The sequence below is a fragment of the Anas platyrhynchos genome, chromosome 2 (genome assembly GCF_047663525.1).
Source record: "Anas platyrhynchos isolate ZD024472 breed Pekin duck chromosome 2, IASCAAS_PekinDuck_T2T, whole genome shotgun sequence".
NCBI classification, from domain to species: Eukaryota; Metazoa; Chordata; class Aves; order Anseriformes; family Anatidae; genus Anas; species Anas platyrhynchos.
In genome coordinates, this window is record NC_092588.1 from 67,447,042 (window position 1) to 67,472,106 (window position 25,065).

At 39.7% G+C, this 25,065-nt stretch overlaps 2 protein-coding genes across 5 annotated transcripts; both read left to right on the forward strand.

The window, feature by feature from the left end:
• Nucleotides 1-139: 139 nt before the first annotated feature.
• Nucleotides 140-8,158, forward strand: CHMP5 (charged multivesicular body protein 5). The gene is made up of 8 exons (XM_027451816.3): nucleotides 140-326; nucleotides 3,495-3,599; nucleotides 4,414-4,460; nucleotides 5,278-5,371; nucleotides 5,452-5,523; nucleotides 6,538-6,646; nucleotides 6,981-7,093; nucleotides 7,573-8,158. Exons 1-8 carry the CDS (start codon nucleotides 258-260, stop codon nucleotides 7,621-7,623), a joined length of 660 nt encoding a protein of 219 aa, XP_027307617.1. The 5' UTR covers nucleotides 140-257; the 3' UTR covers nucleotides 7,624-8,158.
• Nucleotides 8,159-8,220: 62 nt separating this feature from the next.
• On the forward strand, nucleotides 8,221-23,904 carry BAG1 (BAG cochaperone 1). 4 transcript variants are annotated; one of them, XR_003495551.3, is made up of 8 exons: nucleotides 8,221-8,376; nucleotides 11,914-12,042; nucleotides 12,198-12,280; nucleotides 12,940-13,053; nucleotides 13,631-13,738; nucleotides 18,562-18,639; nucleotides 20,735-20,797; nucleotides 23,221-23,297. XR_003495551.3 is itself a non-coding variant. In XM_027451814.3 (7 exons), the coding sequence occupies exons 1-7, from the start codon at nucleotides 8,334-8,336 to the stop codon at nucleotides 23,308-23,310; spliced, it is 630 nt and encodes a 209-aa protein (XP_027307615.1). In that variant the 5' UTR covers nucleotides 8,221-8,333; the 3' UTR covers nucleotides 23,311-23,904. The 4 variants fall into 4 exon arrangements, 2 of the variants coding, with proteins under 2 accessions (XP_027307615.1, XP_027307616.1); XR_003495549.3 differs by lacking the exon at nucleotides 23,221-23,297 and adding an exon at nucleotides 13,892-14,030 and having other exon boundaries at nucleotides 18,574-18,639; nucleotides 20,735-20,796; XM_027451814.3 differs by lacking the exon at nucleotides 18,562-18,639 and having other exon boundaries at nucleotides 23,221-23,904.
• Nucleotides 23,905-25,065: the final 1,161 nt, after the last annotated feature.

Consider the following 25,065-nt stretch of genomic DNA (forward strand, 5'->3'; position numbering starts at 1 on the left):
GTTAGCTGCCCAATCTTTGCTGGACACTGCCCCTTTAAGGCCGCTGCGGGCAGCGCCTCCCGCCCTCCGCGCGGCCAATCGCAGCTCTTCCTCCGGGGGGGACTGGCGGAAGCGAGGGCGCGCCGCTCTGCCAGTACTTCCGCGTGCGCATGCGCCGTGAGCGCCTTGTGCTTCCGGGCCGGCCCGATCGGGATCAGGATCAAGCTCGGGGTCGGGATCGCCGCGGCCGTTGCTGAGCCCCAACCGCCACAACCGCCATGAACCGCTTCTTCGGCAAGGCCAAGCCCAAGGCGCCGCCGCCCAGCCTCACCGACTGCATCGGCACGGTCAGGGAGGGCCGGGGGCTGGGCTGGGGAGGACAGGGGGCTGTGGGCGGGCAGGAGCTGCTGTGGAAAAAAGCCGCTGTAGAAAATCGCCTTCTACCAAAGTTAATGTTTGCCACAGGATATTAGTGGCTGAGAGTCTGCGTTGTTTTCTAGCAGTATCCAAACCCAAATGTAGCTCCAAATACGTGTGGTTTGAACGGTGAGTGAAGCACTCGGTCAAAAATCAGGGGTTGTTTCCCCATTGTTAGCAGTGGACGCTTCAGTAGGTGGCCACAGCTCCCGCATCCATCTGAGGTACTACCATCTACACGGATATTGCCAAAACGGCAAACGTAAACTGGAGACCAGGAAGTCTTGTTGTCCCTGACAGCAGCCTGCTCCCATCCTGATTCCTGCCTGTCCCCTGCTAGGAGCTTGTTCAACCCCAGTGGACTTTCAGGCTTAATAAAAGCGTAATTGAAACAACTACTTAGATCGCCAGCACCAGGAATTTCAGATTGTTTACCAAAAAAGTGCGGTTGGCACCGCAAGGAACTCCGCATGGTTTTGATTTTGTTTTCTAGTTGGTTGTATTTACGTTCTCTGAAAATGTGACTCTGCAACGCACCAGGAAAAGCAGGGTTTCAGGCATATTTCACACACGTGATGACTTGGCAACCACGATAACTCTGAGTTGCGGAGTGTTTTTTAAGATACGAAGTCAAGAGCCCGTGTTGGTCATCTGCTCCATGCTGGCTCTGAGCACAGCGTTTGGTATGAGGAAGTCTGTGAGCCAAACCACTGCATCATTACTGAGCTCATCTTAGGTTTTTAACCTGTTTTGACAATATTACTTTCTGTGGATGGAGCTAAACTGAAGACTGTTCTGTGTATTTTTGTAAGCAAGGGGAGAAACACAGTTCCTGTTCCAAGTCTGGGACTGAGCTTGTCTTGTTCATTTCCATGAAGAGATCCATCTGATCTGTGAAAGACGTACTCTATTTTCACTTTCTCCACAATATTTAAATCTTTAGTAAGCAAAGCACAGGTGCTACTAGAGGATCAATAGATTATTTTTTTTTTGCTAAATTGCATTTGAGTTACTATTGAGAAGTGTAGTGTGAGTTGGAGACTCAAGTGATGTCATTTCTGCCTTGTTGACAGTTAGATGTGTTTCCTTGCACCTTTTCACAGAGTTGAACTGCTTTTTAAGATCCTTTACCCTGTCACTGAATGGTAATTTTAAAAAGAAAAAGAACAAAGACAACGGTTAGGCAGTGGTTGTGCTTACTGTTGGGATGTTCTTTGCTGCCTGTGCAAGAGTAGCGTGGCTGAACCCAAGCTAGTCAGCGTACAATGTACTTCATTGTGGTGAGAGAACAAACATAAGAATCAAGAGACAAACATCAAACGTTGAGACACCCAAACAGTTGAAAAATTCCGAACTCAAGGAGCTGATTACATGGTATTTTGGCTGAAAACTGAATATGAAACACTGAAACTCGGGAAGGACTTCTCCCTACTTCTCTTTCATGTCCTGTTACTGCCCAGTCTGCCAGCTGGCTGCGTGATGCCCTCCTGTCTCCCCACTTACACTCCATGGGTACACTTCCTCGCTCCCCCTTTCCAGTTTCTGCCCGCTCTCTTGCTGTGCCTGCCTCAACAATGCACTAAAAGGGGCAGAGGTTTTTGTTCTTGCTGCCGTAGCAGTCAGGTGACTCAAAGCTGTCATGAGGCTGGCAGGAGGAAGGGTGCATCAGGAAATGTGGCGTGGACATTCTTTTTACTTTTTCTTTGTTGAAAAACACGTTCCAAATTAATGGAGAAGTAGGAAGGAAACACAGCCTAGAACAAAGGAATGATAGTTGGGACAGCAATATTAAAATTCAGATTTTTATGCTATTTTATTATTATTGAAATGAGCTGCTATTTTGCTTAGTAGGGATTTGGGATACCACAATCACTTTTGGTTTTGCTTAGATTGGGTGCCCCTCCTGCTCCCCTTGTTTCTGGACTTAGAAGCTAAGATGCCAGCATACCGTACTCGATTTTACAAAAGCAGAAAGGCTGTACATGTGTGATACTCAGCTTATTTTTAGAAGCTTTTGTCGTGTGTAGTTTTTTATCTAGGAGAATCTGCCTCCATTCCCTGCTTGTACTGACTGAAAGAATCGCTGCAGATTCTTACCTCAATAACCGAGTTTCCCCTGCGCAGGAGGCTGGTCTCAGAGATGCTTTTAGCTGGTGAAGATCTTGAGGAGGCTTTGAAACTGCAAGATTTTAAAACTCTTAGATGGCTTATTTGCTTGTTTAAGATTAAAATATTTGGTATAATAGAACCTTAATACAAGCTTTTCAATGCTAGATGTGCCTAGGCACTTTAATCTCTTAAAGAGTGGAGAGTTGGTGTCAAATGCCTGCTTGGGATGCCTCTGGCAAATATGAACAGAGGTTTAAAAGGATCATCAGGAAACAAAAATGAAGATCTGCATAATTATACGTGTTTAAACACACTGATCGTAAGTCAAAGTTGTGGATTTTCACTGATTGGTCTCACGTTATAATTGGAATGTGATTATATGCAAATCCCTTGGGAGGCTTCTTGGAAGGAAAAGTTAATGAGCTTTATTTGCTGTGCACGGGGAAGTGCTGTGGTGGTTGATGCTGAGGAAGCCGGCCTTGCTGTGAAGTTGTGTGTGCTGTTAGAAGCATCTATGGCCGTGCTCGGTTATGTGATAACCATCTTTAACCCTCTCCTGCAGGAGGCTGAGAATGTTTCTTCAAGGAGAGATCTGTCACACACAGTGCACCGGGACTACTAGGATTGGCTGCTGGAGGTCTCTTAGGGAGTTACCCTTGGGGTTGGGGGCAAAAATGCAGTGAGATTTCAGAGTGCCTGCCCCACAGGCAGGCATTGTGAGCTGCCTGGGTGTCCAAGAGAGCATCTCAAAATGAGGAGAATGTGTTACAATGGCAGAGCTTGCTGAAACCTTACGGCGCTTCTTGTGCTCCTTGTAGGAGGTGTTTCTGCCTTCAGATCCTTAACAAACTTCAAGCTATTTGTAAAATCACTGAGGGGAAAAAATATCTTGTTTAGAGGCATATTCAGGATAAGGGTGTTCCTTTTGCTGTCCAATACCTGAATAAAATGCTAATAAATGCGCTTGGTTTTCCTGTCGTCTCTTACAGGTGGACAGCAGAGCCGAGTCGATAGACAAGAAAATCGCGAGGCTCGATGCTGAACTAGTGAAGTATAAGGATCAAATGAAGAAGATGAGAGAGGGACCTGCAAAGGTAACAACCTTCTGTGGGATTGAAGCGTGAGAGGATGTGACTCGCACCCTGTGTCATGTAGTGGTGGTGATGGAGCCAGTTCTTCAGGCTCTTAGAAATGCATTTTGCCTTACTAATGAGATATAAGATCCTGCAGGTTTATTTTTATTCTGAAGCACCTCTTAAACGTGTCCTTGAACAATGCTTTATTTTTTAAAAATTTCTTAATTGTTTTCTTTTATTTCTTACAAGTGTAGAGCTATTTCTTACTTTGCCAATCAAAAGTAACTTGCTTGCCTCTCTTCTTCCTTTTGTTACATGAATTAAGTCTGGTAGAGAGGCCATTCTGTTCCCCTGCCAAAAGGAAAAGATCTGTGATATTCAGAAAAGGGGTAGGAAAGCCCAGTTTTGTAAGGGGATGAATGTATAAATTAAACAGTACCTAATAATAAACATATCAAATATTTGTTTAGTGATAAACACACCTAATATAATTTGTATCGTTAAAGTACCTTTTGCAATATTACTTCATGCTGGCCGTTAAGATATGTGGATGAAAGGTAGTTCTGATATTTAAATTGGACTTTATATTCTGCTTATGAAAAAGATCAAGAGCTGGAAATTTGGAAAGTATTTGCTATTAGCAGCATTACACACAGGCCTATTTTGTTAATCGTTAATGCAGGATGAACACTGAACGTGACTATTGTTGCAATGTGCATTAGTAGCTGGTGACTGTTTTGGAAAGTTTAAATCCAATACATTAAAGTTTAAACACTATAATGCAGTGTACAGTCAAATACTTTTCCTAAGATATTAATATTGTGTCTTTCAGAATACCGTAAAGCAGAAAGCGTTGAGAGTGTTAAAGCAGAAGCGAATGTAAGTTTAAACCTGTTTCAGTCTGGGGTTAATGAGGCTGTTTTGTTGAAGGACTGTGTTGGACTTCCATTTTTCTTTCCAGTACTCTTTTTCTGAGCATTCTTAAAAGAGAAATGCTGAACAAGCTAGCCAGCCCTTCAGAAGCATATTACAGATTCAGTGTCAGCATATTTCAGCCTAATTTGTATGTTAGTATGTTAGTATGAAGTTAAATGGGGACAAGCTGACCTAAATCTGCCCATCACTAAAGCTATGCTTGGCTTGTGAACGTATATTCTAAGAGAAATATTATTTTATTTTTTAAAGTCTTTTTTTTTGTTGTTTTGGTTAGTTGAAAGTTTCCTTTTTCCACCCAATGCCCACCACTACTCAACTACTCAGCCAAACTGCAGTGCAGAGCCACTGTGATTTGGATAACCTGCATTGCTTCCATTCTGCTTACAGCATCAGTAAGCAATGGCACGCATCTCTACCTTACAGTGACTGAAACTTTTATGATATCATCTTTTAAAACTTTTATGATATCATAAAAGCGCCTCACCTGCAGCATAAGCCTAGACAAATATAGTATCAACATTAGTTAAAACAGAAGCTTAATTAGGAGTAGTTTTTTTGGCTTTAAATACATGGAAATGTGTAATGGTCAGATTTCTGTGAAACTATTTTGTGATTGTTTACAATAATAAAGAAAACAGAACAACTGTACTTGTCAGCAGATGACTACTTTTGAATTTTCAAGTTAAAAAAAAAAAAAGATTTTATTTTGTGACTATAAATACTGGTGTTTTAAAGCTGTTATTTGCGTTGTTTTTAACAGGTATGAACAGCAGCGGGATAACCTATCACAGCAGTCTTTTAATATGGAACAAGCAAATTACACCATTCAGGCACTGAAAGATACAAAGACAACGGTACCAGGATATTAATCTCACGTTCGTTTAATTTGTGTGTGTTACATCAGATACAAGCATGGTGTTTCACTCTATTCTAGGTTGATGCAATGAAACTGGGAGTGAAAGAAATGAAGAAAGCTTACAAGCAAGTCAAAATTGATCAAATAGAGGTGAGCTTCTGTAGTTTAAAGGACAGAAACAATGCACTAAAATAGTGATGATTTGTAACTATGTAACTTTGACTGCTTTGATTTATGTTTGACTCTTTTTTCTTCCCTTCATGGGACCCTCATCTTAATTCTTTCCTTCCTTCTCTGGTACTGCACAGTCAGTTGTTGGCGTTGTTATACTGATCGGTGTTTCCTTGCTGGGCTAATCTTTAATCTCTATGTTTCTTTCCTCTGCACTGCAGCATAAATGTTAGCGAATACTTCCTGCTATGGCTTCTTTGGCCTCCTTTCACCCCCTCCATGTTGCAGCCCTTACATGCACATTAGTCCTTTGCTCCTCCTACTTTATGGTAGTGCCTGACTTAAAAAGTAAATAGAAATAAAATAAACGCTTTCAAAAGGTGTGCAAGGCTTGGCCCTGTCTTCAGAAAATGCTGTTTAAAAACATAAGAACTTTTAAATATGTTCAAGTATGCTGCACTTAAACTCTTATCAAATGCCATTGCTGAATTCCTCCAAGTCCTTTCCTGGGCTGTTTATATATATGTATCTCCTCCTTACTTGCACCTAAGTCATGCCAAAGTATCTTCTCAATTTTGCTGTGGCATAACTTAGGCTAGTCCTTAGATTTATTCTCTCCTGCTGCTCAAGATAATGCTGAGCTCTGGGTAGTTTATTGCAGATTTTCAGTTCACCCTGAAGAATATTCACTGTCATGTCACGTCCTCCTCCCCGACCCCTCAGGAAAAACAAGGTTTTGCAGAGATGCTTTTGCTAGGTTCCTCTTTTTTCTGCCTGATACAGTATTTATTATAATTTTAATAGCAATTAAGACCAAGCTATAGTACTGAATACATGTGTCTTGACTTGTATTCATGCTGCTTCAAAAAATGATTTATGCATTAAAAAAAGGAAGTGTCTTTTATGCTGGAATTATTAAACAATTGACTAAGATCTGATAAATTCATCTGAAACTATTAAATGTGGACCAGTTGAAATTGTGTGTTGCTTCAGGATATACAAGATCAGTTGGAGGATATGATGGAAGAAGCCAATGAAGTCCAGGAAGCACTGAGTCGTAGCTACGGAACACCAGAGATTGATGAAGATGACTTGGAAGCAGGTAAGGAAAATGGAGAGGGAAGTAGAGTCATATTTTAGTTTCATTGGCCACACCACTCTTTTAAACTTAAATGCTGCATTTCTTTTAAATGCAGTAAGAAAAATATCAGACAATCGTGAAAGAAATATTTATGGTATCAGTGAAGAAAAGAACGTTCTCTTTGTGTGCGTGTGCACGCATGCAAGTCTTTGTGTATTCCTGATGGCTGGCTAAGTAAGGAATGTCAGTATGAGTGTAAGCATTCAGTATGAATCCTGTTTCTCTTTAAGAACAACTCTTCCTTTGCAAAAGGAATTCCTTGCATAATTTTTCAACCAAATTAATTGAATTTCAGAACTGGATGCACTGGGTGATGAGCTTCTGGCTGATGAAGACAATTCCTACTTAGATGAAGCTGCGTCTGCTCCAGCAATCCCAGAGGGCACTCCTGTTGACACAAAAAACAAAGTGAGTCCTTTGCTCCTTAGAAGCAAATTATGTATATTTTCTGAGTTAATCAAATTTATGTGCATTAGCTTGATTAAGAATCCTTGATATTTTGTAATCCGTAATATTTTCGGTAGAAATATTGTTTAATATCTAGTGTGTTTTAGATGCTGCATATATATAATGCATATAATACATTTTAAGGAGCTAAAATGGCATTCTGGAACTGCTGTCTAACATCAGCAGTTAGACAGTAGAACTTAAGCATACTATTACAGCTGTTACTGTAGTTATTCGTAAAAATAGAAAAAAATCTTCTGTATGTTTGCATTTGGGACTCTAGTATAGCTTACTGAGGAACAACACTGGTGCTCTTAGTTTGATTCCAGTGATGTTGACAATTTGAGATATGTCACAATTAACATTGTAGGGAAACTTTTGCAATATGTTTTGGTGTGTTGGGAATTGTTAACCTGTTCATCTTCCTTTCCTTCTTACAGGATGGCGTATTGGTGGATGAATTTGGACTGCCAAAGATCCCTGCAACATAAATGTTCCAAAAGCACAGTGGATATAATGAACTACACTTTACAAATCAAATTAAGATTATTATTATTTTTGAAAATCCTGGAGAACTTGTCCTTCCAGTGTAACCTTAATATCACTACACCCTAGAATGCAATATGGCTGGCTGGTGGTGGTCTTTCTTTGAAGAAAGCTGTTCTACTACTGACTTTTCTATTAATGGAAAAACTTGGCACAGCTTCCTTCAGTGGAAGCAGTCGGTCCGATAGATTTTGGTTTCCTGTGTCTCAATGGACAAAGTCGTACGTGAAGAATAGTGGTGGCTGTTCATTGCTGAGTTCTGTTCTGACTTCGTGAAACTAAGGCTGTATGTTGCCGCTTTCTCTGTGTAAAATAGCTCCCTTAACGCTTATTTGATAAAAAAGAAACGAAAACGTTTTTAAACTACTTCAGCCTTGAGACTTTGCTATCGTAACTTGTAACCTTGGACGCTGTAACGAATAGGGTTCTCGTTAACGTGATGTATTCTTTTATTGACATAAAATCACTTGGAGCAGCCGACCCGTTTGTGTGGCGTCTGTGGTGCCGCCGTTACCCCGCCTCCGCCCCCGCCCCGCCCCGCCCAACCGCCGGCACAAAATGGCGGCGGGGTCCGCCCGGCGGAACATGGCGCCTCCCCGGCCCTCGCAGGGCGGAAGTGACGCGCCGGCCGCGCGCCCCGGCAGGCGGTTGCGAGATGGCGGCGTCCGGGGCCGCCGTTACGGTCACCGTCACCTACAGTAAGGGCCGGGGATGCCGGGGGGCCGCCGGGAGGGCGGGATGGGACTGGGGGCTGGGGACGGAGCCTAGAGTGGTGCTCGGTGACAGGACGAGAGGCAACAGGCGCAGGAGGTTCCGGCTCGATATGAGGGCACTTCTGTGCCGTGAGGGTGACGGAGCACTGGGACAGGCTGCCCAGAGGCTGTGGGGTCTCCTTCTCTGGAGATATTCAAACCCCGCCTGGATGCCATCCCGCACAGTGTTCTAGGTGGTCCTGCTCGGCAGGGGGGTTGGACCAGGTCATCTCCAGAGGTCCCTGCCAACCTCGGCCACGCTGTAATTTTGTGATGAGCAATTTGGTGCTGATCTGGTGAAACGTTACTCAAAGGCATGCTGGAACTACTGAACTTTTTTTTTTCTGGAGAAAAGAAGTAGGAGGGGGGAGATGAAAGTGGAAAGGAAGGTGCGAGTGACTCTGCAAATACACATAGAAGGTGACTGCAAAAAGGTAACGGTAGCCCGGACTCCTTCAAAATGCTGTGGTTAATGAAGTGGATTGAGGTTAGGCAGTAGGAGGAACACTGAGGAAAGCAGAATATAAAACCAGTGGTATTTTCATCAGTGGTTTTGTTCACAGAACTTGAGAGTTATTTATGGGTTATTTTCTAGTCATTAGGCAGTGAGCTCTGCTCCTGTCCTTTTTGCACAATGTTGGTGCCATTCTTTCCACCTTTAGAGCTCGTTGCTTATTTTCATTTGCTCATTCCCGTTTTTGAATTGTTATGCTCGATCTATTGGCAGTTTTATCTAAGAATTTTTGGTGATGAGGGACTTTGTGGAGTGCTCTGTTTGCATCATCATGATTCCTATGCTCACTGATGCCTTCAGAGGTTCCATTTGATCTGGGAGGCTTACCAACAGCCTTATCTGAGTGCTTCTATCTTTCCAGTTATTACCTGGTAATTACTTTTGCTGTTAATAATTAACAAACAGTAAGTAGGCACACTTTATCTTGGACTTCACTTTCTGGTTGCTGTCAGGTGCTGTTACTACTTTGCACAGGCATCTTTATTAAAGTTGTGTGTGTGTGAGGGTGAATGTCGGGAAAGATGGAAATAAAGGTTAAGGAGGAGCAACAGCAGATCCACATGCATCACTTCACAATCTGCAAGACATTGAATTGATGCTAATTTTTAAAAGATTTTGGAGATTAACAGTAGTCATTATTTTAAATTAGTATTTTCATTTACTGATACAAAGGATAAGCCATGATATCTTGTGCTACAATCTGCCCAAAGTGGTGCTCAGAATTTGTTGTTCAAGCAGTTTCTATTATTAGGCAAACTTCAGCTATTCTCTTCTCCATTTGCTGTTTTTTTTTTTTTAATTTTCTTTCTTCTGTGCCTCAAAACAATCTTTTGAAATACACCAAGGTTAGGACTGAAATTTTCTTTTTTTATTGTTGTTACTGTTTTCTCTTTTTAACTGAGCAAATTGGGAAGGTATGTTTATGGCAAATGTATCAGGGAAAGTTGTTATAGTATTATTCTGAAGTTATAACCATTTGAAAATACTTTCTTTTGAGTTTGCAAGCTTTTATGGCCTCAGTGTAGCTTGTCGTGTGACTGTGGCGGACGAGAACGTTTTAAAATCGATGTTTCTAGCACTCTGCTTTGCAAAAGATTAATGCGCTTAAAAATCAGTGGTGTAAGAATAGTTTTCCTTCTGGTATTTGTTCCGGAGCTTTCTCTTCCTGTGAAGTAAAGAAATGCCTGTCTTAATTTCCCTTGCAGCCAGTGGTGGCTGATTCCTGTGGGTGCTTTCAGATTGACAGAGCTTAAATGTGTGGGAGCAGAGGTTATGGATCAGTTGCGATGCAGAGATTAATTGACATATTCCTTTCTTCTAAGAAATTCCTGCTGTTTGCATGCAAGTAATTTTAGGGAGGTTGAGTAGGAGGAACCGTTAGCAGAAGGTGACAGTGTATTGGGTTTGAATGGCAAGGGTTTGGTAGCAGGGGGACTGCAGGGGCAGCCTCTGTGAGCAGAGCCCAGCAGCTGCCCCATGTCAGAGCAGAGCCAGCTCCAAAAGGGACCCAGGCAGGCAGCAGCAGTTCCCCTGCGGGCTGTGCAGGGAGAGGCCCCCGGTGGAGCAGGCTGTCCCCCTGCAGCCCATGGGTCCCCCACGGAGCAGATCTCCACGCTGCAGCCCCCCCGTGGGTGGAGGAGCCCCCGGTGGAGCAGGTGGATGTGGCCTGGAGGAGGCTGCGGCCCATGGAGAGCCCCCGCAGGAGCAGGCCCCGGGCCGCAGCTGCAGCCCCCCCGTGGAGAGGAGCCCCCGCAGGAGCAGGGGGTCTGGGGGGAGCTGCCGCCCAGCCGTGGGGGACCCGTGCTGGAGCAGTTTGCTCCTGGGGGATGGATGGATGGATGGAGCCCGTGGGACGGAGCCGTGTGGGAGCAGTGCTTGAGGAGCTGCTGCCTGTGGGCAGCCCGTGTGGGATCAGCTGGGGAAGGACGGCATCCCGTGGGAGGGACCCCGCGGGGAGCAGGGGCAGGGAGGGAGCCTGAGGGAGCAGCGGGGACAAAGCATCAGGGACTGACCGCAGCCCCTATTCCCTTGCACTGCTTGTGGGAATGGAGGTGGAAGAGGGTGGTTGGGGGAAAGTGGTTTTAGTTTGCTTTCTGTTTCTCACTTCTCTAGTTTGATAGTAATAGGCAATACATTTTATTAATCTCCGTGTGCTGAGTCTGTTTTACTCATTACAATAATTATTGAGTGTTCTCCATGTCCTTATCTCTGCCCTTGAGCCATTTTCATCATATTTTCTCCCCATTTTCCTTTGAGGAGGGGGAGCGAGAGAGTGGCTGTGGTGGTGTTCAGCTGCCCATCACAGACTTCTCAAGATGGCTAAGGCTGCTTATCAGCAATATTTTGGGCAGAAGTAGTCTTTGGACTATGAGAACTTGCTTCACGTGTGTTAGAACTGGGGAGCAAAGGTAGTGTAAATTGTCTCAGATTCCCCAAGACTTACACCGTTGGAGTTCCTATAACTAGGAAGTGAAACAGATCATAAAGGTGTGGACTTTCATGCTTTAGCTTTTGGGTTATCTAGGTCATACGCTCTGTTAAAAAGAAATGGAGAATAATGCATAGCAGGATCGTTATACTGGTAGGATGCTCCTGACCCAACTCTTCGGATTATTAGGAAGGAAAAGAAGGTTTTCAGTGGAAGTAAGTCACTCTAAAAGGAAGAAAATACATTAGAAAGTTGCAAGAGAATAGTGGTAGTTGTGGCATTAAGGGGCATGGTTTACTACCGGGACTTGGTAGGTCAGGTAGATGGCTGGATCTTGAAGGTCTTTTCCAACCTAGATGACTCTGTGAATCCTGTCATTTAAAATTAAGATTATATGAGGGAGTCGCTGACTTGAGAATTTTCTGTGTTAATGGAAACAATTATTAGAAACTGATTCCCTATGATATTTTGATATTTTCCAGGTAATGGTAAGTATTACTCTTTTTTTTGTTCTCATTTGCTTTGTTTTGTTTTTTGTTAGGCAATGAAAAACACAGTATTCAGGTTGCTTCACCACAGGAAGATAGTGAACCTACACTACAAGACATGGCTCTACTTATTGAACAAGTCACTGGTGTCCCAGTTCCTTTTCAGAAACTTATATACAAAGGTAACTTGTAAATCTGTCAATGTTTCTTAGAGATGTTTCATTGTAGTAGCTTTCAGGTGTCCGTGTTTTGAATGTCTTTAAAAAGATGTTCTTATGCTAATAACTGTAATTAATATTATTTTAACTATTTTTTCCCTCCCTCCCTTTCTGTTTAGGAAAGTCTCTGAAAGAATTGGAACAACCATTGTCAGCACTTGGTGTTAAAAACGGTTGCAAAGTCATGTTGATTGGAAAAAGGGTTGGTGTTATTTCAGAATTACGTTGTTTGTGCATTATCCTGTTTCCTGTTATTCAGCCTCTGAACACAGACACTGCTTACAGCATAAAACTAATCTTGTTCACCTGCCCACAAAGCTGAGTTCATTCTCACATTATACTGCAAATAAGTCTGCAGCTTGTACAGCTCTACATTTCTGAAATTACATTATTGACAGACTTCTGCCTAACGTTACTTCTGACTGCTCCTGAACCTCCTATTTTTCTGGTGGGGGGAAAAAAAAAAAGCTGTTGCTACTGATCCTGCTGGGTTATTTCTAGTGAAATGACTTGTGGCTGGCTTTGCCAAGTGGAGTATGAGGTTGTATCACCTGATTACAAGTTTCCTCTACTTACAAAATAGTAAAATAACAAGGGAAAAACTGTTTGCGCTTTTGTTTTTCATTTTAAATTTGTATCCTTTAATGTGTTTATATACATTGCCACTTAACTGTATTTGTTAGTAAGCTTGGAGAAAAGCTTATTTGATAGGCACTAAATTATGAAAAGGAAAACCACAGTGCAGTACATGGTTTAAGTCAACAAAAGCCTTTATGTCTCTCTCACCACTGTTGCTTGCTCTTCAGCTGCATAGTGACTCTTTGTTCAGTAGTTGTGGATATTTTCCTTTTCAATACACAGAACAGTCCAGAAGAAGAGGCTGAATTAAAGAAGTTAAAAGATCTGGAGAAGTCAGTGGAGCAAATAGCTAATAAGTTAGAGGAAGTTAATAAAGAGTTCACAAGTATCCAGAAGGTATGCCGGATTTTTCTTGTTTTATATCTTTACAAAACTGTTTTGTAGGTATATATTTAAATAAACAAAATAAAAACAAACAAACAAAAGAAAAAAGCCACACACAAGCTTCTAAAGGTTTTGTGTAGTAAGTAATAGGCTGTCCCTCTTAGCTGTTGAATAATAATATACTTGTAAAAATATTTTATCATAGAATATTTTTTTTCTGAATTTCAAATGCCATTTTTGAGTTTCCAAAATGGAGAAATGTATGGCACTGTAAAAACGTAAATATTGTTGCATATTGAATAAATGATATTTCTTAGATCTAGAAAACCAGAAAGGATTGTACCAAAGCTCAAAGAAGAATGCCGCTTACTTTGAGTTTTGTTAATCTCTTAACAAGTAAGATCTGCTAGGCTTCCTTGATTGTACAGAGTAATTGAATAAAGATTAAGATTGGAGTCCCCTTTGTACTTGAAACTACCAAAATAGTAGGTCTTGTTTTGATGTGGCATGTTGAGAGATGTTTTTTCCAAGCTGATCATTCATTAAGGTGTGGAATTTTGTTTTTTCTGCCCTCTTTTTTCCTTACCAGGGATTTTTGGCAAAGGATCTGCAAGCAGAAGCTCTAAAACAGCTTGACAAGAGGATAAAAGGAACTGCAGAGCAGTTCATGAAGATCCTGGAGCAGATTGATGCCATTGTAAGTAAATAACAGCAGAAAAGGATCGAATCCCAACATAATTTTAGGAAGATATATTTCTTCTAATTTATTTAATACTTTAAAATGCTAACAAATTTATTTTGGCTTTGAAAACTAGTTAATTGGTTTGCTCATTCTTTTCTTAATATCCAGCTCTTGCCCCTGTATGTCTCCAAAAGTCTACTTGGCAACATCTGTTTCTAAATGGTGACATTAATGCCTGTGTATGCATCCCCATTCTACAGAAGAGCTTCATTTGAGGCAGCAGCCTGCTAAGACTACATGAAATTGGGTATCCTTTACTTAAGTTTTACCCTTTTAGTTTGTCTTGGCAAACTTTAACATTAAACTTCATGGTAACAGTAAAGGTCTGGAAAAAAACAAAACGTCTCAAGCACACTGTTTGCTATATTGCATAAGGAGAAGGAGGTTGCGAAGACTGAATAATTTTCTGGTCAGTTGTATACGGACTGACAGTACTTTTGTTCAAGGTGCCTGCATATTGAGGACTAAATTCTTTCTTTGGAATGTGTATCCAAAGGGAATCCAAGGTGTGTCCAAGTGCTTCACAGTCATTAATGGATCATAACCTTACAGCATCTTCCCAGAGTACAGTGTGTCTGCCTGTATCATGCAGGAACTGAAAGCTAGGTGAGAATGAGGAATTTGTGCAGAGATATATGGAAGATTGTGGCAGCTGGGGTATTTTGTTATTCTGTTTTTGTGCTTGCTGGGTCGCTGTCTGCAACTTCATTATATCATTCTTCCGTGTATCACAATCATAATCTTCTGCTCTAAAGAAAAAAAAAGGCTGCTTTTCTGTCGTTTTGGATGCCTTTGCAGTGACACTTTATGGGTTTATATCAGAAAGATTCCATGCAAATGCCTATAGTTGGTGAACCAAAGGAATTTGAATGGACAGATGTTTTGAAAAAACTCAGCAGCAAACTATGGAGTAATAATTAGAATTGGCTGTCTGCAGATGCTGTACAACACGGGTCTTCTTAGGATTTTTGCAGAGCTCATCAACTTAATTTCTTCTTTCATATTGTTCCTTTTGAATGGTTAAATTAGCCTTTGCTGGTTGTTTTAGTTAACAGTTCTTAAATATTTTTTTTAATTTTAAGTCTTTAAAATACTTAGTTTATAATTATTTGCACTTCCTTTTCTGCCTCACATAAAGGAAAGTGCCTTGCTATTAAACGTAGACTTCATATAACTGATTCCTGTTTGAAGTAGCAGATTTACTATGTGTTGTTGATAAAATAGCAATAATCTCACATCTCTTTCATGTGGATGGGATTAACGCATATTTGTGAGCCCTTCAATTTTTGGTACTATGTTCTGTTTAGAAAAACCCTCTTTACTGCTTCCTAGTTAACCCAAGCTAAATTTCCTGTGTTAACTTTTGATTTTCATATTTCTTCCCTGGCTTAAACAGAAAGTGTGCTATTATCTATCATTTTATCCCTCGTCCTGTATTATCTAGAGTATTTTGGGTTTCCAGGTTTAGTACAAGATTTTAGAAGTCTTACAGACATCTTTAAGTTTAGGAATTAGTGGAGTCCCCATTCCTCAGTTTTGTCTCTTGTGGAAGTAGAACAGCCAGAGCTAAAACTAATTATGACTGATAGCTTTTCATATTTGTAATAGTTGTTTGTTACTTCCAGTGAAGAACCTGTAAGAGCATATAGCATTGATAAACATCACATTTTTAAAGCAAGAAATACAAGTGAGGCTTTTCACAGCAGTGAATGAAGCTATGTTATACATACCAAACTTTGTATTTATTTGTGTTAGCATACAAAGACGGTGTTTTTTGTCATGAAAACTGAACTTCTGAGAAACTTCTGTGAAATCTTGCAGATAAGTATAGTTGAATGGAAGCTTTCCATAAAATGCAGCCATTCAGTGTACTGATCCTACAGCACATCGGGGCACCAACTTTATGAAGTATTACTTAGCTTTACTGTAGTTGGGCAGCCTGCAGAGGTAGCAGCACAAAATGGTAATGAGATATGCATATGGATAGTAAATGGGCTCCACTGAGGGGAAGGGGCACGGTTAAAAATGATAAACAGAAATTCAAAGCAGAAGAGTGTCAAAGTTTTGTGAAGTAGTTTATCTGTATCTCAGAATTGTTTTATATGGTATTCAAAACAAAACAACAAAAGGATACAGAGATTGAGTGAACTATTTTCTGGTAACACAGAAGCATGGATAAACGGTAGAAAGGAAACAGACCAGCAACTCACTTGGTAAATGTTGCAGTTTTCTTTCCTTGGCAGAATTGTTGTGAAAGTTCTTTAAATTGTCTTGGCCATTATACAGGTTTTTGATTGATCCAAACAATCTACTTCAATACAAAATGAGGTTTGTGTGATTACAGAGAGCTAAGGCTGAGGAAGCATGCATGTTGTTTTCTGTATTCTAGGGGTGTTGCCCTCTTACTGTAAGGATGTAGGCTCTTTAATTAGACATGCTTAGTTTGGAACTAATACTTCTTTTTACCAGGCTCCATTTCTTTATGAAATATGAATTTTAAAGTGCACAGTTAGGAAGTAGCAGTCATACAGTATTGGAGTGAGAAAAAAATATGGTGTCATCACTGCCAAAACAGTGTAAGTGCAGTCTTGAAGGGATGCCTCTGGGTAGAGTAGCTGTAACTTAAACATCTTAACATTAAACATTCATTTAAAATGGCTACTGCTTCTACAGAACAGGCAGGTGGATCTTGTAAGTATCTTAACAAGTTCTTGAAGGCTCTGAAGCAGTTGGGCCTTTCTATAAGAGTTTTTTTTTGATTTTTTTTTTCAGGAGGAATACTAATTCAGGTGTGTTCAGCAGTTGAAAATTTGTCTGTGTGCATCAACAGCAATACATTTATTTCAGCAGCTAAAGCGTTTGGTCAAGGAGTAAAAGTCAAATCACAATACTTACTGCAAGTCTCTGCAAGCAGAACATAGAAAATGCTTGACTTAATCACAGTTCTTAAAAAATAACGAATACTGCAATCTGAGTGATTACTTTGTTCTCATGATTCCTTATTAAATGGCAGATGTGGAATCTGGAAAGATGACATTGCAGGGAACATAGTGCTCTGAAAACAGAAAAAATCTTTCTGTTCTGAAATACAAGTCACTCATTTTGCTTGCATAAATTAACAGCAAATCTTCTGTCAGACTGAATGTGTTTGTATTGAGGACATGGATAATGTTAGTGACTCAAAGTTGTATTTTGGTAGCCCATCCCCCTTGAGAAATTTTTGGATTACAATTCCTCTGTAAATCTTAAATTACTGTGCTGTTCTGAAGAAGCTTTTTTCCACTATCTCCTTGTCACTGCTAATACTAAATTAATGTTTTGAGGATTAAAAGAAGGAAATACTCTGAAACTAACATGCTGTTAGCAAACAATTCCCCAGCTTCTGTAAAGTTCTGTCACTTACTCTTGGAGCGATAAGAACTTACTACTAAATCTTCTCATGTGTTTGGATAAACATTGGATAAGCTTTTCATGATGATAATGCTTAAATCTTTTAGTATGAATCAGAAGCATGCCATTTAACAGCTACTTCTAAAGAAGCTGCTAAGGTGTTGCAGTGTCAACATGATGTGCTTACCTAATTTACCAATTCATTTAATGATAAAAAGATATTTAATGATAAATAATGATAATAACGTACTGAAATACAATGTATTGTGTTGGGGTTTTATTTATGGAGAATGCCATTGCTGGCATTCTCTCTAACAAAAATCCTTGTTTGCAACTGATTAACATTGGTGGTGTGTGGTATTTTTTTTAATTATTTTTAAGCAATTTGATAACAGAAAACAAGAAGGGTTCTAGCTATTACTGCTAGTGACTGGTAGTGTAGGAGATTTCCTTCTCTCAAGAATGGTGTCACTTTGGTTCTACTGTGACAGCCATAAGTGATAAATTTAACTAGCATTTGTTTTGTGTATTGATTAATTACACTGCTGTAAAGTGTTTTTTGGCATCAGATATTTCCTTCTGGGCTCTCTAATTTGGCAAATAAGAAACCAAAGAGGAGAGCAGAGATGTAGTGGTTATACTAGCCTATAAAATTGTTATTGGAAGTGCTTCTCGAGCAAAGGGAACTTGGGTAGAGCTGAGGTGATGTTCTTTGGCAAAGGGAGTTGTTTTCTTGGGAGACAGGCTGGGAGAAGGCAAAAAATCCTGAGACAGTGTTTTGTAAGAAGCAGCGCTCAGGAGAGAGAAATGCTGGGTCTTTAGTTAAAAAGAGAGAATAGGGAGGATGTTGAGATAGAAAAGTGCACAAACATGGATTTATTGCAGTGTAAAGGCTGGTTGGTTTAAGAATCTTTTGTAAAGCGTGAGTGTTGCACGTACAAAAGATGAAACTTTGTGGGTGTAATGTGTGCATTGACAGTGCGTCTTGTCCATGTGGCCACACGGGGAGAACTGTCTGAGAGATGTGGTTAAGAAATTCTCTATTTTGGGAGTGTCGGGTGGGAGATGAGCAGAGCCCGATTCCCTCTCCGGGTGAATGGGATGAAGAACCTTTGCAGTGTTGAAGCCAGCACTGCAATCAGCTTTTGAAAGTTTAAGACCATACAGACCAAGGACTGAAAGACTCAAACAGGCATTTTTAAGAACATGCTGTGCAGTAGGAAGCTTTATACTAACCCAAAATACTGCCCTGCAAGCAATGGTAGCACTGGAAATGTAGATTTGGCAAGAATTTTGCATAAGCACTGTCTAAGATTAAGCTGCTACTTTTTAAATTTTTAAATTAAACTTGATTTTAATTAAATATTGAAATGTTATTGTGACTTAAGGTTTATTGCCAGCTTCACCTGTTAAACCCTGAATAGTTGGACAACGTATTCCTGGAGAGGAGACGTAAGCTGACTAAGGTAAAACAGAGAGACCGTGAGATTTAATTTGATGTTAAAATTTATAAACTTTACTAATTTGATTGCAAAACACCTTTTAAGCAGCTTTATAAGTTAGTACATTTACGTCTACCACTTCCAAGTCTCTGTGAAGGGCTTGACAAGACAAAAAACAAAAGCATAATTATGAAAGTATGTAAGTAAATAGAGGAGTTTGTATGCACAGATACAATTAAGAACAGTTTTGAAAAATGTTGTCAAAAATATAAGTAGTCCGAATATATTCTATACACTCGGATTTCAAAGGTTTAGTTACCAATATCTGTTTTTGAAACAGATTGTGTGATAGCCCGGGTAGAATTCCCTGTCTGCTAACAAACAGGGAACAGGGAAAGCTAAGTTGGGCCTATTCTGATGATAGAAAACTGTTAACTTGCTATTTCAGGTGGTAGGAATACTTGCACAGGCCATAGTCTTTCAGAACGCATCCTGAGATTAGTGCTCAGCAAAGGGAAATGGGTGATGTAACTGAGCTAGTGCATAATTTCATTTTGACTTTGATTATTAAGAAATTCCAAGTTGTGGAAAACTTCAAGGTATAGAAGAATTTCTGTGACAGTGTGATAGCATCTTCATTTTCTGTTGAAAGTCAGCTATTAGTAATTAGGTCTAACTGATCTTTGTTCTTTCAGGCTATTACATATATGTGGTCAAAGTAGTGTGTATCAAATATGCTCTTTATGTTAAATGTTTCTTGTGATTTTTTTTTTCTTTTAAAAAGTGAACTGCGTTGTTGAAAACAAAGAGAATTTTTTTTTTGCTATGGGGATACAGTGTCTTATGTCTAAGATCCGTTACAATGCAACTTAGCAATATTTTCTTAACTTTTTTCTTTTTTTTTCACTGAGACAGCTATAAATAGTCCAAAGGCCTTAATTTTTATTTGTAAACTAGAACTGGTGTTTGAAGAGTAGTCACCCACAGCTTTAAACTAACTTTTCAAATGTTTTCCTGTGTCCCTGGAGCATCCAGTTTCTGAAATAAAGCACATAATAGAATCTTTTCACAGCATCTTGCAGGAGGAGACATGCAGATTTAGCATGTTGCAGTGAACAAGGGCTTATTGTAGTACATGGTGATAGAAAATACTTTGTGAAGAGCAGTGTAGCTTTTTAAAATGAACAATTTAAAAGTCTTATGCTAGTAGTTTAAAGGAGTTGTCATTTTAGACGACTGTTGAAAATGCAGTAACAGGTTGTGAACCGATCTTGTGCTGTAAATGCAAAGGAAGTAAAGTGGCATTACATAAATGAAGAAAGTAACACACACAGAACAGGCTTCTGTAGTAGAATTTACCTTGTGAAACTTGGAGTTAACCTGATAACTTACTTGCAAAGGTACTTCTTTCTCACAGAATAGGAGCATAAGGTTTTTAGGTAAGAATAATCATCTGTAGAGGTGTTCTGCTCATTTCAGAAAAGCACCATAAACCTGAGCATGCTTCCCCACTAACTCTTCAATTTAGCATCACTTCAAAAGGACAAAGCATACAGCAATCACTCAGTTGACATACGTTAATGTAGTGGGTGGAAGGAGTATGATGCAGTTTGAATCAAAGTAAAAGGAATGTCAGCATGTAACACCTCACATCTGTTACCTTCTGTGAAGAGATAGCAGAGGAGATCAGACATGATGCTTAGACTAGCAATGCCTGCGTTACTGATGATACGCTCTAATGATAGCAAGTGATTGAGTTAATGTGTGTATAAGAAATAAATATATCTTCATAGCTCCTGAAAAAAATGAACGTGATGCTCAGCAGGAGTTACCATATGACAAACGCAGTGTATGAAGTCTATTGCTTTGTGTTACCTAAAGACATGGTATAGATTTGCTAGGTCAGCTGTTTGCAATCCACTTGCTGTATCCATCGTTTCTTTTTAATTTATGACTTTCTTTTAAATTCTTTCTTGGGTAATCATCATCACTGAGCAGGCATGGCATTTCCAGGATGCCTGTTAAGAGGGCTCAGATCGTTAATACAGCCAAATTCTGCTCTATGTTTAGTATGTTCGCTTCAGCATTGAGCTACATCAACTTGTTTATTTTATTGCAGAATCTGCCAGAGAATTTCAGTGATTGCAAACTAAAAAAGAAAGGGTTGGTGAAAAGGGTTCAGGTGAGTTTTCCTCTTTTTTTTTTCTTCCTTCTCCATTAATGCTGGGCACTTGTGCCCTGAGAGTTGTTGAAAATGATAGCTGCTTATAGCTTAGATTTTTTTGCTGTTTGTTCTTTCACAGATACTACTCAGAGAGATGTCATAAGACGTATTCAATAGCTTTATAAGGCAACATACAAAAATACAGAATTGCATAGTACATGCTGTTTTCACACTAGATTTGTAGTTTACATTAGTAGTTCACCTTATAGCTGCCTGATGATGAAAAGTAATTCTGATATCTTTTTTTTTTTTTCTTCTTTTTACAAGTTAATTCCTTCTTTCATGTATCTCTGTGGTTGGGAGTAATGAACGAGTCCAGGATACAAAGGTGTATTCTATGGGAGCTAGGAAACACCTTGCTAGAACTATTTGGAAAATGTGCTCACTATTGCAGTGTGCCAACTTTCTATAGATTGTAAGTCTCTGAAGTAAAATCCGTACAGAAGAGCAGCTCTGCTGGGGTTGGGGTTTTCCAGTTGTTTTTGCCATCTTATGGTGCTTTTAAAGACCCAGGTGTCTTCATGGACCTTAACCTGAAGGTTTGTTATCTAATACTGAAATTTATCCTCCAACCCTCCTCCTCCCCAGAACAAACTTCCATAAATGAATGGTAACGCTCACTCATATTACTCTTCTGATGGGTATTATGCTAGCAGCAGTCACAAGTTAGACTCCTGAAAAATATTTGTGAATGTGCTTGCATTCATACATATGAATTGAAAGGTTTGGTTTGGTATGAGTTGGTTTGGTATGAGTTGAAAACTTTTACATTTTACTGTGACCTTACTGAATAGTTTACATAAGTGTTTTCCAATTTTTTTAACTAGACATCTATTTCAGAGGAAGCTTTGCCAAGAAGTACTTCATAGTAGAAATGTCTTTTGTTATAGTTTTAGGGACAAAGCCCTTTGTATTCAGTTACAGTGGTAAGTTCAGTTAATGTGAATTGAAATGATGATGGTTTGCTGGCATAGCTGTGTTTCATGGGGTTCTGAACACTTTTGATTCTGTGTGCCTAACCCAAAATAGCAAACCTTTCTAACAGAGGTATGGCCATAAACCTTAGAACTCCACTCTTGGATGAAGTTATTACAGAAATAAGTGCAGGTTTGTATAAGAACTGCTGTTAGAGCATAAAGTAGACTCTGCTGAGCAGAGATCAGAATTATCTATGTACTTTTATTGGCATAATGTTCTGCAACTGTACGTTATGATCCCTTTGAGGACTGCAAAAGAATCTAAGGGGTTTAAGACCAAACTATTCAACAACAAATTATTTTTCAAGAGCAAGGAAATGATGGCAAGTTGTGCTTATTACTCTGAAGTATTCATGTAAGCGAGGTGGAACTATTAACTGTGTTCTGTTGCTAGTAATTACCCGTATCTCCCAGAGATGGGAAGACAGAAGTAAAACACTCACAGCCAGAAGCTGGTTGTTACCACCTTAATTTTTTCATCCCTCAAGTCATTACAGAAGCGAGCTGATGTCAGCTCAGGGGATTGGTTGAAGAATGATCCAAGAGTGTGGTTGAGAAACATTCACTTCATACAACAGACTGACGTTTCAGAGGGATGGAAGTTTATTAATCACTTTAACATGGGTAACAACAAATATCCAGTTTGACTGTTAAGTCTAGTGCAGTTTTGCTACAACTGAGTGCAAGAAATTTATAGATCATGGGAGAGTCTGCTTAGAAACTGGTGAGTATGTTGAACTTGGTCTAAAAAGATTTATTGGTGGAGGTAGGAAGCTTACTCTGCTGGCACAGCACAGGCAAGGTAACCAGGGGCTGCTGGCTCTTAAGTGCTGTGTGTGTACTTAAGTTGCTGTACTTGTACGAATTTGTGTGCAGGTTGTAAGAAATGCTTAAGGTACTATGGAGTACCCTTTTTGGGGAAAAAATGCCTTCTGTCTTTACAGGCATGCTGGCTGCTTACTGTGAAGATGAGGGCTCATGTTGTCCTGTAGTCTTGAGAAAGAGAGGAATCCGTGGTTTAATGACGGCTTGTTTTAGATTTGGCTGAGTAGGATTGTTACAGAACCGTGGCTACAGAAGCATGTGTTTTAGGAAGGAGTGTAAAATCACTAACTTGTCTGAACCTTTGTGATTCTTAATGTTGATTATGAACTTTTGAAGTAGTTCAGTGGCAGGACTGGTGAGGATGGGCAGCCCCCTTGTTGCTTTATCAAATACTATGTTTCTGTTGGATTCCAGGTAAACAAAATTGTTAATAGACCAATATCAGAACTGAACTCAAAGGCAGTCATCGGATTGGCATCTTCACGTTCACGATGGAAACTTCAGTTTCTGTTCGTATGAAGCAGCCTGATACTGCTGTAGTTGCATCCCTGCTAACACTTGTTTGTTTCTTGTTCTCAGGCTTTTCTTGCCCAGTGTGATACCATTGAAGGAAATATCGGACAAGAAATGGACAAGCTACAGTCAAAGAATTTGGCACTGGTGGAATGAGGAGCATTACCCTGCATAATTAGGAAACATAATTGCTCTGTGAGCAAGAAGAAAAGTTTGCTCTTTGTTTTGGAGCACATATTCAGCTTGTTTTTTTTCTTAAAGCTCAGTCTGTTAGACTGGTACTAGTCAATCATTTCTTGCTGGTTGTCTTGTTTGCCGCTTGGTTAGACCTATTATTTTGAAAAGAAAATCCTTCCTGAAGAATTGCACAAGTAATCTTTGTGGTGAATTGTTATGTATCGTATGGACAATTGTTTACTTAACTATGTTACAACGTTTGCAATGATGGGCAATATTTTCTGATGTCTTTGAATTTATTACAGCTCAAATCAAAGAAGGTCTATAACCATACAAGTGCCATAAGTTGCAATTTTAGGGCTTCAGCTCGATGGGAAAAGGCAAACTGAGACAACATCTAGGAAAGTTCAATGTTGGACTGGTAGGCAGTTCAGAGCAATAAAAAAAAAACCTACACATTTGTATTTACTTAATGTTTGTATGCATTTATAAATATAAGAAAGCTTGACTATAAGGGAGTCGTACCTATTTTAGCCTTAAATTGTCAAAATAAATGGAATGTACTGTAACATGTATGGTACTTAATTTTGAGTGGTGCTTTAAGTTGTACTGAGCTCCTTGATACAGGTGTATGTTTTTTACATGGATTTCTGATTTACTGTATTTTTTATAGCTTATTTTTATTGGTTGTTCCTTCTTGAGTTGTGGTAGAAAGTGAAATGAGGTCACTTGTGCTGCTCAAACCTGAAGGGTTCCGTTAAAACAAGGTGTAACTAAGGGGCTATTTTGAAATGTTCTTTTTCTACTTTTTTTTTTTCTGGTTTCAGTGAATTCATGATGCTAATGGAAAAAATGCAGTGCTTATTTCTAGTCTGTTAAGGTAATTAGTGATTTTTGTAGGATTTTACAAGGTGACACAACTTTATTTTAGCAGTGCCATGTGACTGAAGTTACGTCTGATTCTCCTAGTCAGATATGTGCCAAGCTTAGCCTTCTCTGTTAGGTGAAAAATAAGCTTTTGCTGGAGATGGTGGCTTTCAGCGGGGGCAGCCAACTTTGTTTGCAGTTGTCGGTCATAGCTAACACCTCTAGTGGGAGTTGCTTTTTCCCTGCTGATTCTGATAGGTAAGTCAGTCATGTACACAGTATAGACTGTATGTAGCCTATTTCTGTGAAAGAAAAAAAGAGCTCCTTCATCTCATGCCTTTAGATAGTAAGTTTTTTATCCATATAGGCAGCTACAGGGTTAGCTATCCTTACAAGGTAAAAACAGAAAACATGTAAAAAAAAAAAAGTTATAAATCTAAAAGTATTTGCTTGGTGTTTGTAATCAAAAGGACATTTTAGTGAAAAATGCCATTGGATGAATGAAGAAATAGCCGTGCATTAAAAAGGAACTTGCTCATTTAGAACTGGTATTCTAAAAATGCCTTTTGACCATACCAGAATGGAGTTTTCATATTCTTACTGTTAACCAGTTTCTAGAAGACTCTACTTCTTCCATTTGAAACTCTATTCTCAGCATCTGTGGAAGATATTAAGGTCTAAATTCCTTGTGAGCTTCCTTACCTTAAGCTAGGACATGATCAGGCTGTGTATTTTTTCCTAGGGCTGCTAGTCTGGTCATGTTCTATTCTCCCAGTTATTTTCCTATAACTTCAGGGTTACAAGGCAGAACAGTTGTAAACCATGTTTGTGAAGCCCTGGCTTCTTGCTGCTTCTGGGCCAGCTGAC